A 14,036-nucleotide genomic window follows, 5' to 3' on the forward strand; every position below is an offset into this window, starting at 1 on the left:
TTCTACGGAGTTTATTATTTTTAGGCTGACCAAAAAGCCTGTTCCAAACTGTGTTCCAGTGCTTCTGATCACATGTTATCTTCTAACTGGCGGCCCACCATATCTGAGTGTTGCTTTCTCTGAACTCTTGTGTTGTTTGGTTCAGCTGATGGAGTATTCCTTAAAAGACCTTTCATGGTTGATTGTCAAGGGGACACCTGTGGTTTATTTAAAAGCAGCAAAAATTTACTACCGTATTGGAAATGATATAGAATAACACTACTATATACCACAGTTTTAGTTTTTATTCCAATTTTATGAGATTTTACAGAAGAGACCTATTTTTTATTAACTTTATTGTGTATGTATGTATATTCATATTGGGTTTAAATGTTAGTTGATAGTCAGTAATCATACCTAAGTATTTATTTAAAATTCTGTATTTCTTCAGTTATGTGGTTTCTCATTTTTATATATAAATTTAAATATTCGATTGTATCTTTAATATTTTATTTCCAAATATTTTAAAAATTGTTTTGCTGTAGTCTACTTTCAATTTTTTCATCTGAAAATATTGATTCAGATTATTTAATGCTTACTTAATTTTTTTCATTTTCTACCAATTTTGTCTTAGTGAACAAGAGAATGTTGTCAGCAAATATGTACTCTTAATGGCATCTTCTGTATTTTGTGTAAACAAAATAAACAGTAGTGCACTGTTAAATGCTGTTTTGTTGAACACCGTGGCTTTCTACTGGCTGATTGTGAAAAATTCTATCTCTTACTACAAAATGTGATCTATTGTTGAAATAACTCATCAGTAGTCTCAGAGATTTTCCTCTAATATTGATTTTATGAAGTCCCTCCATCAAAAGTTCTTTTGATACATTTTCAAACACTTGCATAATAACTGCCACAGCATGATGATTTTCATCTGATGCTTTTTTCCATACATTTAATACATCTTGCAGAACCATCTCACCACACTACAATTGTCTCTAGACCTGAGTTTTTAGTTACTTAGAATATTATTTTTATTAACAAAGTTTTTTATTTGACAAATGTTTTTTTTTTTTTTTATATATATATATATATAAACAGTTGCATATTAATAGGTTTTAATTGTGTGGCTGTGGCAGTTGGGTTGTAAGCTGTTGGGTTGGTAACTTGGAGTAGGTTTTTTACTTCATACTTTCAAGTCATCTAAAATTTTGTATAGTGTTATGCAATTCTTTGTAATGCTGGGTTATTATAATAAATTTTTTATATCTTCTTTTAGGTCATGTATCTAACAGGAAGGGGAGGAAGAAAAACTTTGTTTTTTATAATACCATAGAAAGTAGTTACAAGATATTAATTCTGGATTTCTTGGTGGTTAATGTATCAAAGCTGTGTTTTTGCTAGTCATACAGCCGATCCGTTCTCTTTGTGTTGTCCAGATTATTTTGAATCTTAAAAAATTTTGTTTTTAAAAAATCAAGGCTCAAGATGTTTCCAAGATTGATATAGAAATCAGAAACTTCTAATAAGAGTTTATTTACCCCATTAGGTAATTCATTTATTAAAAATAAATAAATATATATTTTTTATTATTTATATTAACCAGCTCGCTTTAATATTGGAACTTTTCTTCCAAAGGACCTTTTGGAGCCAGGTAGTAGCATCTTCTTGAGTGTTATTACATACAGTTGTTAATTTTAATAACCGTTTTGATTTGATGGATGACAGTCTATTAATTTGATTTGAGTCCGTCTCTGGCCATAGTTGAATGCAGTTTCAATTTTGATAAGGTTTCACTTTGAATTATTTTAATACATGTGTATTTTTAAAAGTAAGATTGAAGATGTAAGTAAAAAAAAGAAAGTGCTTCCCAGGTAAGTATCATCGTTTCACTGTCTTGACGGTTTATATAATTAATATTTAATAAACTGTATTAATAAAAGCAGTAGATACAACATGATCAGTGAATTGTATATATATTTATATATTCAGTTTTCTAAAACATATTTACTGATATTTCTGTGAAAAGTGGCTCACACTTTTTTTTTTTTAACTGAATTTAACAAATTGAGTCCCGCAAAAACTGAATAAAGTACAAAATGAAATCTTTAACTATGATTGATTTTGAAACATTAATCTTTGAGTTGCAGTGTGAGTACTAAGCATTGCCTTTATTGCCCAAGGAAGGGCACTGTAGCTGCAGTCACAACAGAAATGGAGGGGAGAAAACTTCTCTACCATAGCAGCTTGGTGACTAAAACTTTTCCTTTACGCTTCTTCATTTCTTTCTTATCTAATTAAGATAACAATCAAACAACTGTCAGAATTTTTAAGTTCTTTAATATTAAGAAATAAATTTTCAACAAAGTTTTATACAAATGCCTCATCTGTAAATGCAGTGATTACATATTTTTTTAAAGAATGGCTAACCACTATGTATACAAAATTACAAATATCACAGATTATAAGAGGCTAGAACTATACCAACCGGCTAACCATTAGAGGTATAGACACACCCCTTAAGCAGTTTTGTAGAGAATTCTGTAGACTGGAAGTGGCTTCAAACTTACGATTAGATCATTTTTTAAGTTGTTATCTTTCAAGTAATAAGGGTAGTGAATGTATCAACCACTATTTTGTAATGGAAAATTTGATGAAAAATCAGTATACATATTATTAGTAAGGAACTGTACTGCAAACTTTAATAAAAACTGGAAACTGCATTTCGCCATAACTGTGCCACAAACACACAAACAGAAATTCCAAAAAGTTGGGTTAGAACAGAACCTCGTTTCATTTTATAGTTGATAGGTTACTTTTATTTGAATGTTTATATGTGTTTATATTGATATCCAATTGATTTGTTTTTCAGGGTCTAGATGTTTTAGAAATAATGAGGAACATTGATATTTTTGTATCAAGATATATGTATAATTTGAATAATCAGATATTTATTGAATTTTCTAGTAATAATAAGCATCTGAATACGATCAACATTAGACATATCGCTAACTCCATTAGAACTCATGGCACTGGGATTATGAATACTACTGTAAGATATAATACTTAGTTTGTTGTTTAGTGTTACATAACTATCATATATTTAATAGTATTCTTGCTTTTATTTTAATTAACTAATTTTGAAAGTTTTATGTATTAATATTTTTAACATGTGACATTAGCTTTTACATTATTATGTTATATTTTTATGTGATTATAAAAACTTCCACACATGTTAAGAACTTGAGCTTAGTGGTTATAGATATTGGTTTTACGAATAAAAATATGTTGCGACGTCAATGGGACGCCCTTGTTTAACAGCGTTGCGGTTGGTAGATTTTAGAGCGAGGGTGGACTGTATGTGTTCATAGGTGATGAATGAAGACAACACCTTGTTGATTACTGAAGGATTGTTTAATTGTACACCGTCTTGGCGGTTTAAAATAATTTTGTAACGTAACACTTGTAACTTATAACTTAACTTTAAAGATAGCAAGCATAAGCTAAATAAAACTTAAAGTAATGTTCATCCGAACAAGAATTGAGAGAGTCCATCCGGACGAGACCACCTTGGGTCAGGTATGATTGCAGACTGGTAAGATGCTACATACAGTGCTCAAGGAAATAGCTAGTGACGTAGAGTGGTGTGATGGTACGGCGACCAAGTTTGCTGTGGGTACCCTAGCCACCGCTAGATTTCAGCACCCAACTGCAAGAGGGGGTGAAAACGTAACACACTGTCCACCAAATTATAATTATAATTTTTGTAAAAATTACAGTGAAATGACATTAAAAGAGAAAATCATTGATTGGATTTAGAATGATTCATATCATCCCAAGCATCTAAATTTGGAATAATAATCAGTTTATTGATGGCTCTTTTTATGGTGGTGTTATTTGTTTTTTCGTCTACTAGTCGAGTGAGTCTATCCTTTTCTGGATACACTTGAACTGTTACTCCTAATCTCCACATGAGTGGAGGAAGTTATTTTCCCTAATTATAAGCAGATTACCAATGCAAATGTTGGTATTTGAGATTTTGCACTTACTTCTCTGTTGCAGAGAATGTAAGTAGTCGTTAGACCATGCCTTCCAAAAATCTCTTTGTAATTTTTGTGTAAGCTGCCACTTAGCGAGCTTATTTATGTTAATGCCTGAGAAATCAGGGTCAGGTAAGGAAGTTAAAGGAGAAAAAATTAAAAAATATCCAGGAGTGAGTGGAGCTGGATCAGAGTTGTCAGATGAAAATAAATATAATGGTCTTGATTTAAACATGCCTCTATTTGGATTAACAAGGTAGATAATTCTTTGTAGTTGAGAACAGAATTTCCCATGACTCTTCGCAGGTGAAACTTCATGCTCTTCACAGCGGCTTCCTACCGCAACTAGGAGAGTATGGAGAAATGAAGGACCATTGTATCTTGTTAGAGATGCAGAAAGATTTAATTTTTAAATTAGTGGTATCGATTTTAAGAAAATCATACATTTCTTGAAGATAGTGATTTGCACCACAACAGTTTTTTCCATTGTCAGAAAAAATGTGAGAGGGCAATCCTCGGCCTACAAATCTTCGTAGGATAGCGATAAAGCTTTCTGTTGATAAATCAGTCACAAGTATGAGGTGTACTGCCTTTGTGCTGAGACATACGAACAATGCAATGTAAACCGTAATAGTTGAAGAGGAATGGTAGATCGAGTACACCACCCACCATGATGGATAAGTATTGGGCCAGCATAATCAACACCAGTTGACTAGAATGGTCTGGATATTGTGACTCTTTCTTTTGGCAGTTGACCAAGTAACTGACTCTGAGGTTTAGCTCTAAAGTGAAAACAAGTTAAATATTTATGTATGACGGTGCAAATTATGATTTTGGAATTGACGATCCAGTATTTTTGTCTGAGTGAAGAATGAATTAATTGTAATCTTTCATGGGATACTCTCAAATGCTCATGATAAATAATCAATTGAGTTAGATGACTATGAGGACTTAAAATCATAGGATGCTTAACATTTAGAGACAATTTTGAAAAACTTAAACGACCTCCAACGTGAATAATACCATTTTGATCCAAAAATGGGTTGAGATAAATTAATTGCTTTTCCTGGATACAGCAAAATTTTTTCTTAAATCATTTAATTCCTTTGCAAAAATATAATTCTTGGGTTTGGCGAACAAGAATTTCTACCGTGGAACTGGTTTATTTTGGAGTAAGATCTAACAACATACAACTGTTTTTATTTTTCAAATTGTGGATGAATTGACAACAATATGAAAATATGTTTAGTGTTCGCTTGAATGAAGAAAATGGTTTTCAAAGTTCTACAGCTTCTGTAGCTTGAAGAGCAGCTGAAAACACATTAGTTTTGCTAGACTTCTCTTCCTTGAGTGAATCTGGCGGAATCATAGAAATAACAGATTGATTGGATGGCCAGACGTTCTCCTCTTCCTTCAGAAAAGACGGACCATTCCACCAGAGTGATGAGGTTAATGCAACCACGTGACAGGATGTCTGCAGGGTTATCCCTTGAAGGAATGTGCTTCCATAAGCATTCTTTAGTTAGCTCTTGAATTTCGCAAACTCTATTTGCGACAAATACCTTCCATCGATTAGGAAGCGATGACAACCAGTAAAGTACAACTTGAAAATCCGATCAAAGGTGGATTGAATGAAATCTTATATCTAAAATGCACTTAACTTTATTGAATAGATGAGATAATAGAAGAGTCGCATTCAGCTCTATAACCTAGGAATAGAGATTTGCTTGACTGAAGCAACTCTAGATTTTGAACACAATAAGCGGGTTTCAATGTGTTCATTGCTATCATCAACAGATATGATGAAAAGACATGCACTGCTACTTGCATCACAAAATCCGTGTAATTGATGACTCTTACTAAAACTAATTTTAACTAATCTAGGAATCTTAAAATTACTTGAGAATTTGAGTTGTGAGTACAGAAAATTCCATTTTTCTGCTAACAGAGCGGGAAGAACTTCATCTCAGTGAAGGTTGGCACACCATAACTCTTGTATGAGCACTTTAAACGGAACGATTATAGGAGCAAGTAGTCCTAAAGGATCGAACAATGAAGAAATGATTTACAAAACGGAATGCTTGCTGTAAGAAGTATTCGTTCCCTTGGTTTGAATTGATAAATGAATTCATCGCCTTCAGGATTCCAAAATAATTCAAGTGTGTTGATATTTTCATCCTTATCTAATTTGATGAAAGAATCATAATTGTCAAACATATCTAGAACGTTGGAATGGCATTTATGTAGTGAAAGTCCATATTTGCTAAGCAATAATGAAACATCATTGTATAATTGTTTCAACTGATCGATGTTGTCACAACCAGTGAGCAGATCATTGACATAAAAATCTTACTTAATTACTTGGCAAGCTTGAGGAAAAGAGGCTTCATTTTGATTGGAAATTTCAATCAAATGTCTTGTTGCTAGAAAACTTGAAGTTGCTAAACCATAAGTAACTGTCTGTAAGTTATATGGAATATAACTTAGAATTTAACTGAATATAACTTAGAATTGGAATATAACTGAGAATTACCTGAGAAATACCAGAGAATTCTTTGTAATGAAAAATCTCTAGGATTAATGCAATTTGTCTGTACATTTTAGAAATGTCTCCTGATAGCTCACATAGCTGTGAGTTCTAAAACGAATTATAATTGAAAATAAATCTTGTACTACTGGACCTGTAGCAAGAATTGAATTGAGTGATTGGCCATTTGAAGTTTTCGCACTACAATCAAATACTAATTTTGTTTTCGTAGTGGTGGAAGATTCACGAAATACTGCATGATGAGGCAAATAAAAGGTTTCAGATGGAACCTTGGACTGAAATGAATCTACAGGTTGCATGTGATCCAATTCTTGATATTCCTTCATGAAATGGAAGTAGTCTTCCTTGAGTTTAGGATTTTTCTTAAATCTACATTGTAATAAATTGAAACAATGTTTGTCATTTGCATAAGAATCTCCTAAAGTATAATTTTCCTTACAAGGAAGAGACAACAAATCTGCCTCGTTAATCACGAAAGGTATTTTCAACCAAATGTTTTTCTCAGAAAGATTACTCTTTGGTTGGTCTTCCATGATCTTCCATCACTTCAGATCTCCAAAATGATTCTAATTGAAAGGAAAGCTGTTCATTACTAACAAGAAGTGTTATTGAATTGTTTTTCCGCTTGCTAGGTTTAGTAGGGATTTGACCAGAAACTATGAAACCAAGACGAGTTTCTTGAAGTATGGTATGATTGAATTATGAGTTAATTGAACAAGCTTAAGTAGTGAAAGATAATATTAAGCTCCCAGGAGAATGTTGATTTGCCCAGGAATATTAAAATGAGGATCAGCTAGAAAAAATTGAGCAGGAATTTCCCAGTCAGTTATGTTTACAAAATGATTGGGTAACAGACCTGTAATGGATGGCATTACATGATATTTCAAATTAAAATTAAAATCTTCATATCTAGAATTAATATTTAAATCAATACTCAGCGTAGATTTAGTAACGACATTGCTAATACCTGTGATCAGCATGAGAACAGGTTTGGTTTGAAGCCCAAGTTTGGCAGCAAATCTTTCAGTACAAAATGGAATCATCAATACGGAATCAAGTAAGACTCTAGCTTGGATGAAATAACCTTTTTTATTCTTAAAGTTAACTTTTGCTGTTGCAAGTAAAACAGACTTGTTAGGTTCTGATTTTAAAGTACAATATGAACTATTAGCTGAAGGAGCTTGATTCTGCTTAGAAGATTTATTTGTTGTGTCTTGCAACGCCTTATCTAAATGAATTAGCTTATGATGCTTCAGTGAGCATTTTTTACATTTATGATTGCTTGGGCAATCTCTGACATGTTGTTTGCTTAAACAATTAAGAGATAATTTTTCTTGAAACACAAAGTTTTTCTTTCATTAACATTATAACTTAAAAACTTATCACTACGATGCAGTGGATGATTGCCAGTTTTATGTAATGTACACAGAATTATTAAAATTAATTATATGAAATACATTTTTACTAGAACTAGGTTTTGAATATCATATTTTTTGCCACTAAATCCTACATTAGACGGCTGTGGTTTTTGATTACTTTGAATCGTGTCTGTGGATTCAAGTAATTTACGTTTAGATTCTAAGGAAGACATAAGTTATTCTAACTTAGGGAATTCATTACCGTCTAATGATTTTTCCCAATTTCTCAAAGTATTTAAATTTAAGTTTTCTGTAATTAACTCTGTTACAATAAATTCTAAATAGTCAATATTTAGATTTTTCAATGCATTAATGTTTGAATTAACTTGGTCAATGAACTTAGATAGATTTTCAGAATTTTCCTTTTTTAATGGTTTTAAATTAATTTCTAAAGCATGTTTAGCTGCTATTAGCCTTTTGTTATCATAACAAGCTTTAAGTAATTCTATTGCAGTTTCATAATTTTCAGATGTTACTGATAAATCTTTTATTATATCAAGAGCATCTTAAGAAATTTGTAAGGTAATAAAATTTTTCAACATTAGAAAATTCTTCTCGGTTATGAACCAAACTATTAAAAAGATCAAAAAATGTATGCCAAGCCTTCACATCATCGTGAAAGGGCTCAATTTGTGTAGGTTTTAAAGTAATTGAATTAGGTTTGTTAATCACTTTAATTGCATCAGTTACCTTTGAAATTTTGAAATGATTTTCTAATTTTTTATGTTTTAACTTAAGTTTATCAAAAAGGTTATCATAAGTGTCTCTGACTTCAAGGTCTTTATCAGTCGTATCTTGGTGCAATTCGATTTCAGATTGAACATCGAAAAATAGTTTTTCATATTCTAACAGTTTATCAAACTTAATGGTAAATAGATCGTAATCACCTGAATTAAGATCAAAGTTTTTAATTTGGCTATACTATTCTTCATAATGCCTCGTTTATTAATTAAATTCTTGAATTCCATTTTTATTGGAATCATACACAAAATAATATTAAATTTGAATGAAACAAAGTTATAAAAAAAGGTTAAAAGATAAATGTCATGTACAATAATATTGTTAAAGTATAACTTATGCATAAAGTTGAATGAACTGGATTGCTTGTAAATATGATACGATATTGCTAACATCTGCTTGTGTGCAGTTCAGCAAACAATAGAAAGATTCCTGAGATGTGCATGTGTGTGCTTTATACAGTGCAGCAAAGGAAACTTGTCCAAACTGGTATCGAGGTCGGTTCCTTATACCTGGCTGACTTCAAGATACAATTTTAACTGTATTATAAAACATTGAAATATTTAACTATTGAAATATTCACAAACATTTGAATGTTCACTATTGTTAAATTTTAATTGCACTTTTAACATACACCCTTAATTTTTGATACACATTATAAATACTGTGTTGTTGACTTGGTTTGACCTTATCGAAACCCATGGATGTATGCTGTTGAGTGGCTAAGTCGTGTCATTAATACAGCGACTTGACAATGAAATGTTGGTTAACAGATGCAGTAGTCGATCCAGTACGTACGGTGACTTGACCATCTGGTTCTTGAACGTTGAGATGAATTAACATAAAACGTGTGGGCATTGGCTTGAACGATCTGGCCTATCCGGCCTGCGATGACAAAAAAACGTATGTTGAATCTGGCAGCGTAACTATTCAGCCTGGAGGACCAAAAAACATGTTGCAACGTCGACAGGATGCCCTTACTCAACAGCGTTGCGGTAGATTTTAGAGCGAGGGTGGACTGTATGTGTTCATTGGAGATTAATAAAGACAACACCTTGTTGATTACTGAAGGATTGTTTAATTGTACGCCATCTTGGCAGTTTAAAATAATTTTGTAACTTATAACTTAACTTTAAAGATAGCTAACATAACCTAAATAAAACTTAAAGTAATTTCATTCGAACAAGAATTGAGAGAGTTCATCCGGATGCGACCGCCTTGGGTTAGGCATGATTGTAGACTTGTAAGACGCTACGTACAGTGCTCAAGGGAGCAGCTAGTGATATAGAGTGGTGTGATGTCTGGCGACCAAGTTTGCTGTGGGCACCCTAGCCACCGCTAGGTTTCAGCACCTGACGGCAAGAGGAGGTGAAAATGTAACAAAATATGATAAATAATGATAGTGTATATATTTACAAAAGGTTTAACAGATCAGTTGCAGAATAACAGTTCATAAGAAATAATCCAAATAAAAATAACTAGATTTCTTTCTTAAAATATACCAAAAAGATAATAATCTAGCAATTATTACAACAAAAAAGAAAAGAACTTTTACGTACATGTAAAAATTTGAAATAAAATTAACACTTACCGTTACATTGTTAAAAAGAAAAAAATTAAAAAAACTGATATTTAAATGGTTTACAAAAAAATAAAGAGTAGACTTACATCAGTTACAGAGAAAAGAGGTGTTTAAGAATTACGTAACATATGAGGGTAAATCAAATATAACGGGATTTTATTATTTTTTTAAATTTGTTTATTGAAAAATTAAAGGCAAGTATAATTTATTTTTGTTCATAGTTTCCTACTTTAGAAATACATTTTTCCCAGTGAGAAGGAAGGTTTTTTTATTGCAGCATAGAAGCTGGTTGCGTCAGGAGCCAATTACGCATGAAAATCTCTCCACGCCCTTGTCATCTTCAAATTATTGCCCTCCTAGAGCTTCTTTAAGCGGCCCAAACAAATGAAAATCGCAGGGTGATAAGTCCGGGCTGTGGTGAGGATGATCAAGTTGAGTTCAGTGATTTATTCTAGTTTTGAGATCATTAGAGCAGCAGTATGGGGCCTGTCATTGTCGTGGAAGAGGATGGTCTCTTGAATCGTTTGCAGTGATATGCAGCCTTTACTTCATTCAACAGCTCGCAGTCGTAAGCAGCATTCATTGTGCGTTCTTCACGCAAAAAATCAATGAGCAAAACGCCTTGCCGGTCAAAAAAACAGTTGAAAGAACCTTGCCAGCTGACAGTTGAGTCTTGGCTTTCACTGGGGCTGCCTCCCTTTCCCTCCGCCACTCCAAACTAGCTTGTCGATCACTCGAATACTTTCACTTGTTGATCGTCTTCAAGAATATCTCGAACCGCACAAATGTTTTCATCTGTAATGCTGGTCCGAGGATAGCGATCATGTTCCTGATTTTCCACTCATTCTCATCTTTCCTTGAACTCTTTATGTCAGGCAAACATATGAGCCCATGACAATGTTTGGTCCCTGAACTGTGTAGTCAATCTCTGGAAAATTTCCATTTCTTGAACTCCTTCATGAGCAAGAAATTTTATAATTATGCATTGTGCATTGGAGGGGTGCACCTGTTCCTCCTACATGACGAATTGGTTGGGAGTGTGGAGACCAGCTCTTCCCACTCCTAATGATCCCACCCAAGCATACTAGAAGTGCGGGCCCAGTCCTACTAGCTGTAGACACTCAGGAGCAAAAATCCCATTTATATTTGATTAACCCTTGTAATAATATTATTTTTATATAATAAAAAATTCTTCCTTTTTATAATATACCAAAAGAGAACATTCTGTCTTCTCTTTCTAAAAACGATAAATAAAATAGAGAAGTATAAATTTTAATACTTATGAAAAAAAAGTAAACAATAAAGAAAATTATAATGTACATGCATTATTAAAATTAATTTAGTCTAAATTTGACTACCACCTGTAAGTTTTGGTTGCCTATAAGTCAGCCACCTGCTGGACATAAATAAAATATCCTTGTGTATTATTATTATATTTTATTATTTATTATCTTGTTTATTTTCCCTCTCTGAAGAGTCATTCTCAGCATTTCTGCTGCACTGCTTACATGTAGAAGGCTCACGTATTTCTTTGCGAATGATAATTTTCAACATGTACTGTTTGTCTACATTTTGAAATAAGTAAATAAATATTTATTAATCTTGTTTAAAAATTATAAAAATTGTACATGTGAAAGTTGTGTGCGATATCATCATATCACATGTTCTCATTGATCGGATAAAGCTATCAGTGTACTCTACAATATTACTTGAAATAAGTAACAATCAATTGATAAGTTTATATATAAACTAGCTTCCCATTGCAGCTTTGCTTGCGCTTATGGTTACTTGGTTACATATGGTTACTTGCGTTTCCTGCAGCAGTCAATTCTTTTTATTTCTTTGTTCTTTAGTCAAGTAATTGGAGGTAGATGCAGCCAGTCACACATACAGTTATGGTGGCATTGGCTGTGTTGGTTGAGCCACAGCCTTCACATTCCTTACAAAATCGGAAAAGAAAATCCTAAAATGGTTTTTAAATATTTATCTGAAGCGTATTTCCATGCCGAAATCTACTGAATATATAGTTTACTATAGTTGGGATTTTTTTTTTTTTTACTATGTGGAGGAACCCCATTTTCAGGCGCCGAAGCATTGTAGCCCTTGCTAACAGGTTCTGCAAGATGTTATTAAGTGTGTATGTGTTCCTGCGCACTACCGACTAAACCTCCACCCCTCCTGGGAACCACTTATGTAGCATTACTTCAGGAACGGGGATATGGCTACACACACAATCAGACAATGTAGCATTACTTCAGGAACGGGGGATATGCCTACACACACAATCAGACACCACAATCACAACTGATAACGTCCATATAAACACGCAGTCACCAACAACAACACCACACCAGGTTCTATACACAACCCACACACATCACAACAACACTCACGAACACAGTAAACACTGGGAATACCGATAGAACCATATGTAAGAGGCAGTCATCAACACACAGACAACCAGATCACTTAGACAAAACTCATACAAACTTTTAGAGACAAACACACAGCCAGAATTCACAATCAGTACTTACTCACGGCAACTGTCCTTTGTAACCACAAGAACACCATCAGACACTCGGTATGGAGTGCCCACAGCTTCATCGCACTAAGGCAACCTCCAAATGCTCAGGAGGTCCCACAGGCGCTCAGCAAATTAGCCCTCCTCTTTTCCAACGGGTGCAACATCCTTAGCTCTCTTAGTCTCCTCCTATGAGCGATAACAAATCTATAGACAGGGACCCTGCCAATACCTTACAGCCACATGAGATATAGTCCAGTAGGCAGATGTTATTTGTATATAGCACTTCCTGTGTAACAATCCCAATATCTTTACAGACTTGTCATACCTTAACACCTCCGCCCAAATCTTCGCACCTTATAAAAGATTGGAATATATTGCACTGGAGAGTAATCTCCTCCTCTATACACTGGGTCTCCTAGTACGAGGAATATTTTTTTTAAAGGTCTGATCGGTCATGAAATTAAAACCACAGTGAAAATAAAAAAATGTTTATTTGTAACAAGTACTTACATAGTTACGCTATTTCTCTACATAGTCGTCACTCCGATTTAGACATTTGTCGTACTGTGGTACCAACTTTCCAATACCCTCGTCATAGAATGGAGCCACCTGTGTTTTCAGCCATGTTTCTATGCTGGTCTGCAGCTCGATGTCTGTGCCAAAATGTTGTCCTCCTAGCCAGCGTTTCATGTGAGCAAAGAGGTGAAAATCGGATGGAGCCAAGTCCGGGCTGTATGATGGGTAATCAAACACTTCCCAATGAAAACGCTGCAGGATTTTCTTTGTTATAGCTGCAGTATGCGGTCGAGCATTGTCATGGAGAAAGACAATGCCTGATGACAACATTCATCTCCACTTATTTTGAATTGCCCTTCGTAGACATTGAAGAGTCACGCAGTATGAGGCTGCAGTGATGGTCATGCCACGTTCCATGAATTCCACCAAGAGAACTCCATTCTGGTCCCAGAACACAGTAGCCATACACTTTCTGTTGGAGAAGGTTCGCTTGAACTTCTTTGGTTTACTGGGAGAATGAGAATGCATCCACTGTTTGGATTGTTCTTTTGTTTCTTCAGTTTCAAAATTGACCCATGCCTCATCCCCTGTGACAGTTTTGTTCAAAAAATCTTCTCCTTCATTTTGGTAGCGCTGGAGAAGGCGTCCATTCTCATTGTTTTGTGATGATGGGACATCATCTTGGGAACCC

General features: G+C 33.9%; 1 protein-coding gene across 2 annotated transcripts in view; it reads left to right on the forward strand.

Annotated features, from left to right (window-relative positions):
* The window catches only part of SWIP (strumpellin and WASH-interacting protein), a 135,724-nt gene that overhangs the window by 87,580 nt on the left and 34,108 nt on the right, over nt 1-14,036 (forward strand). For both annotated transcript variants that reach the window (XM_075362217.1, XM_075362218.1), the window contains one exon: nt 2,852-3,031. In XM_075362217.1, coding sequence (XP_075218332.1) covers nt 2,852-3,031 — 180 coding nt within the window. The remainder of the gene's footprint in view (nt 1-2,851; nt 3,032-14,036) is intronic.

The sequence above is a fragment of the Lycorma delicatula genome, chromosome 4 (genome assembly GCF_047948215.1).
Source record: "Lycorma delicatula isolate Av1 chromosome 4, ASM4794821v1, whole genome shotgun sequence".
In the NCBI taxonomy this organism is placed as follows: Eukaryota; Metazoa; Arthropoda; class Insecta; order Hemiptera; family Fulgoridae; genus Lycorma; species Lycorma delicatula.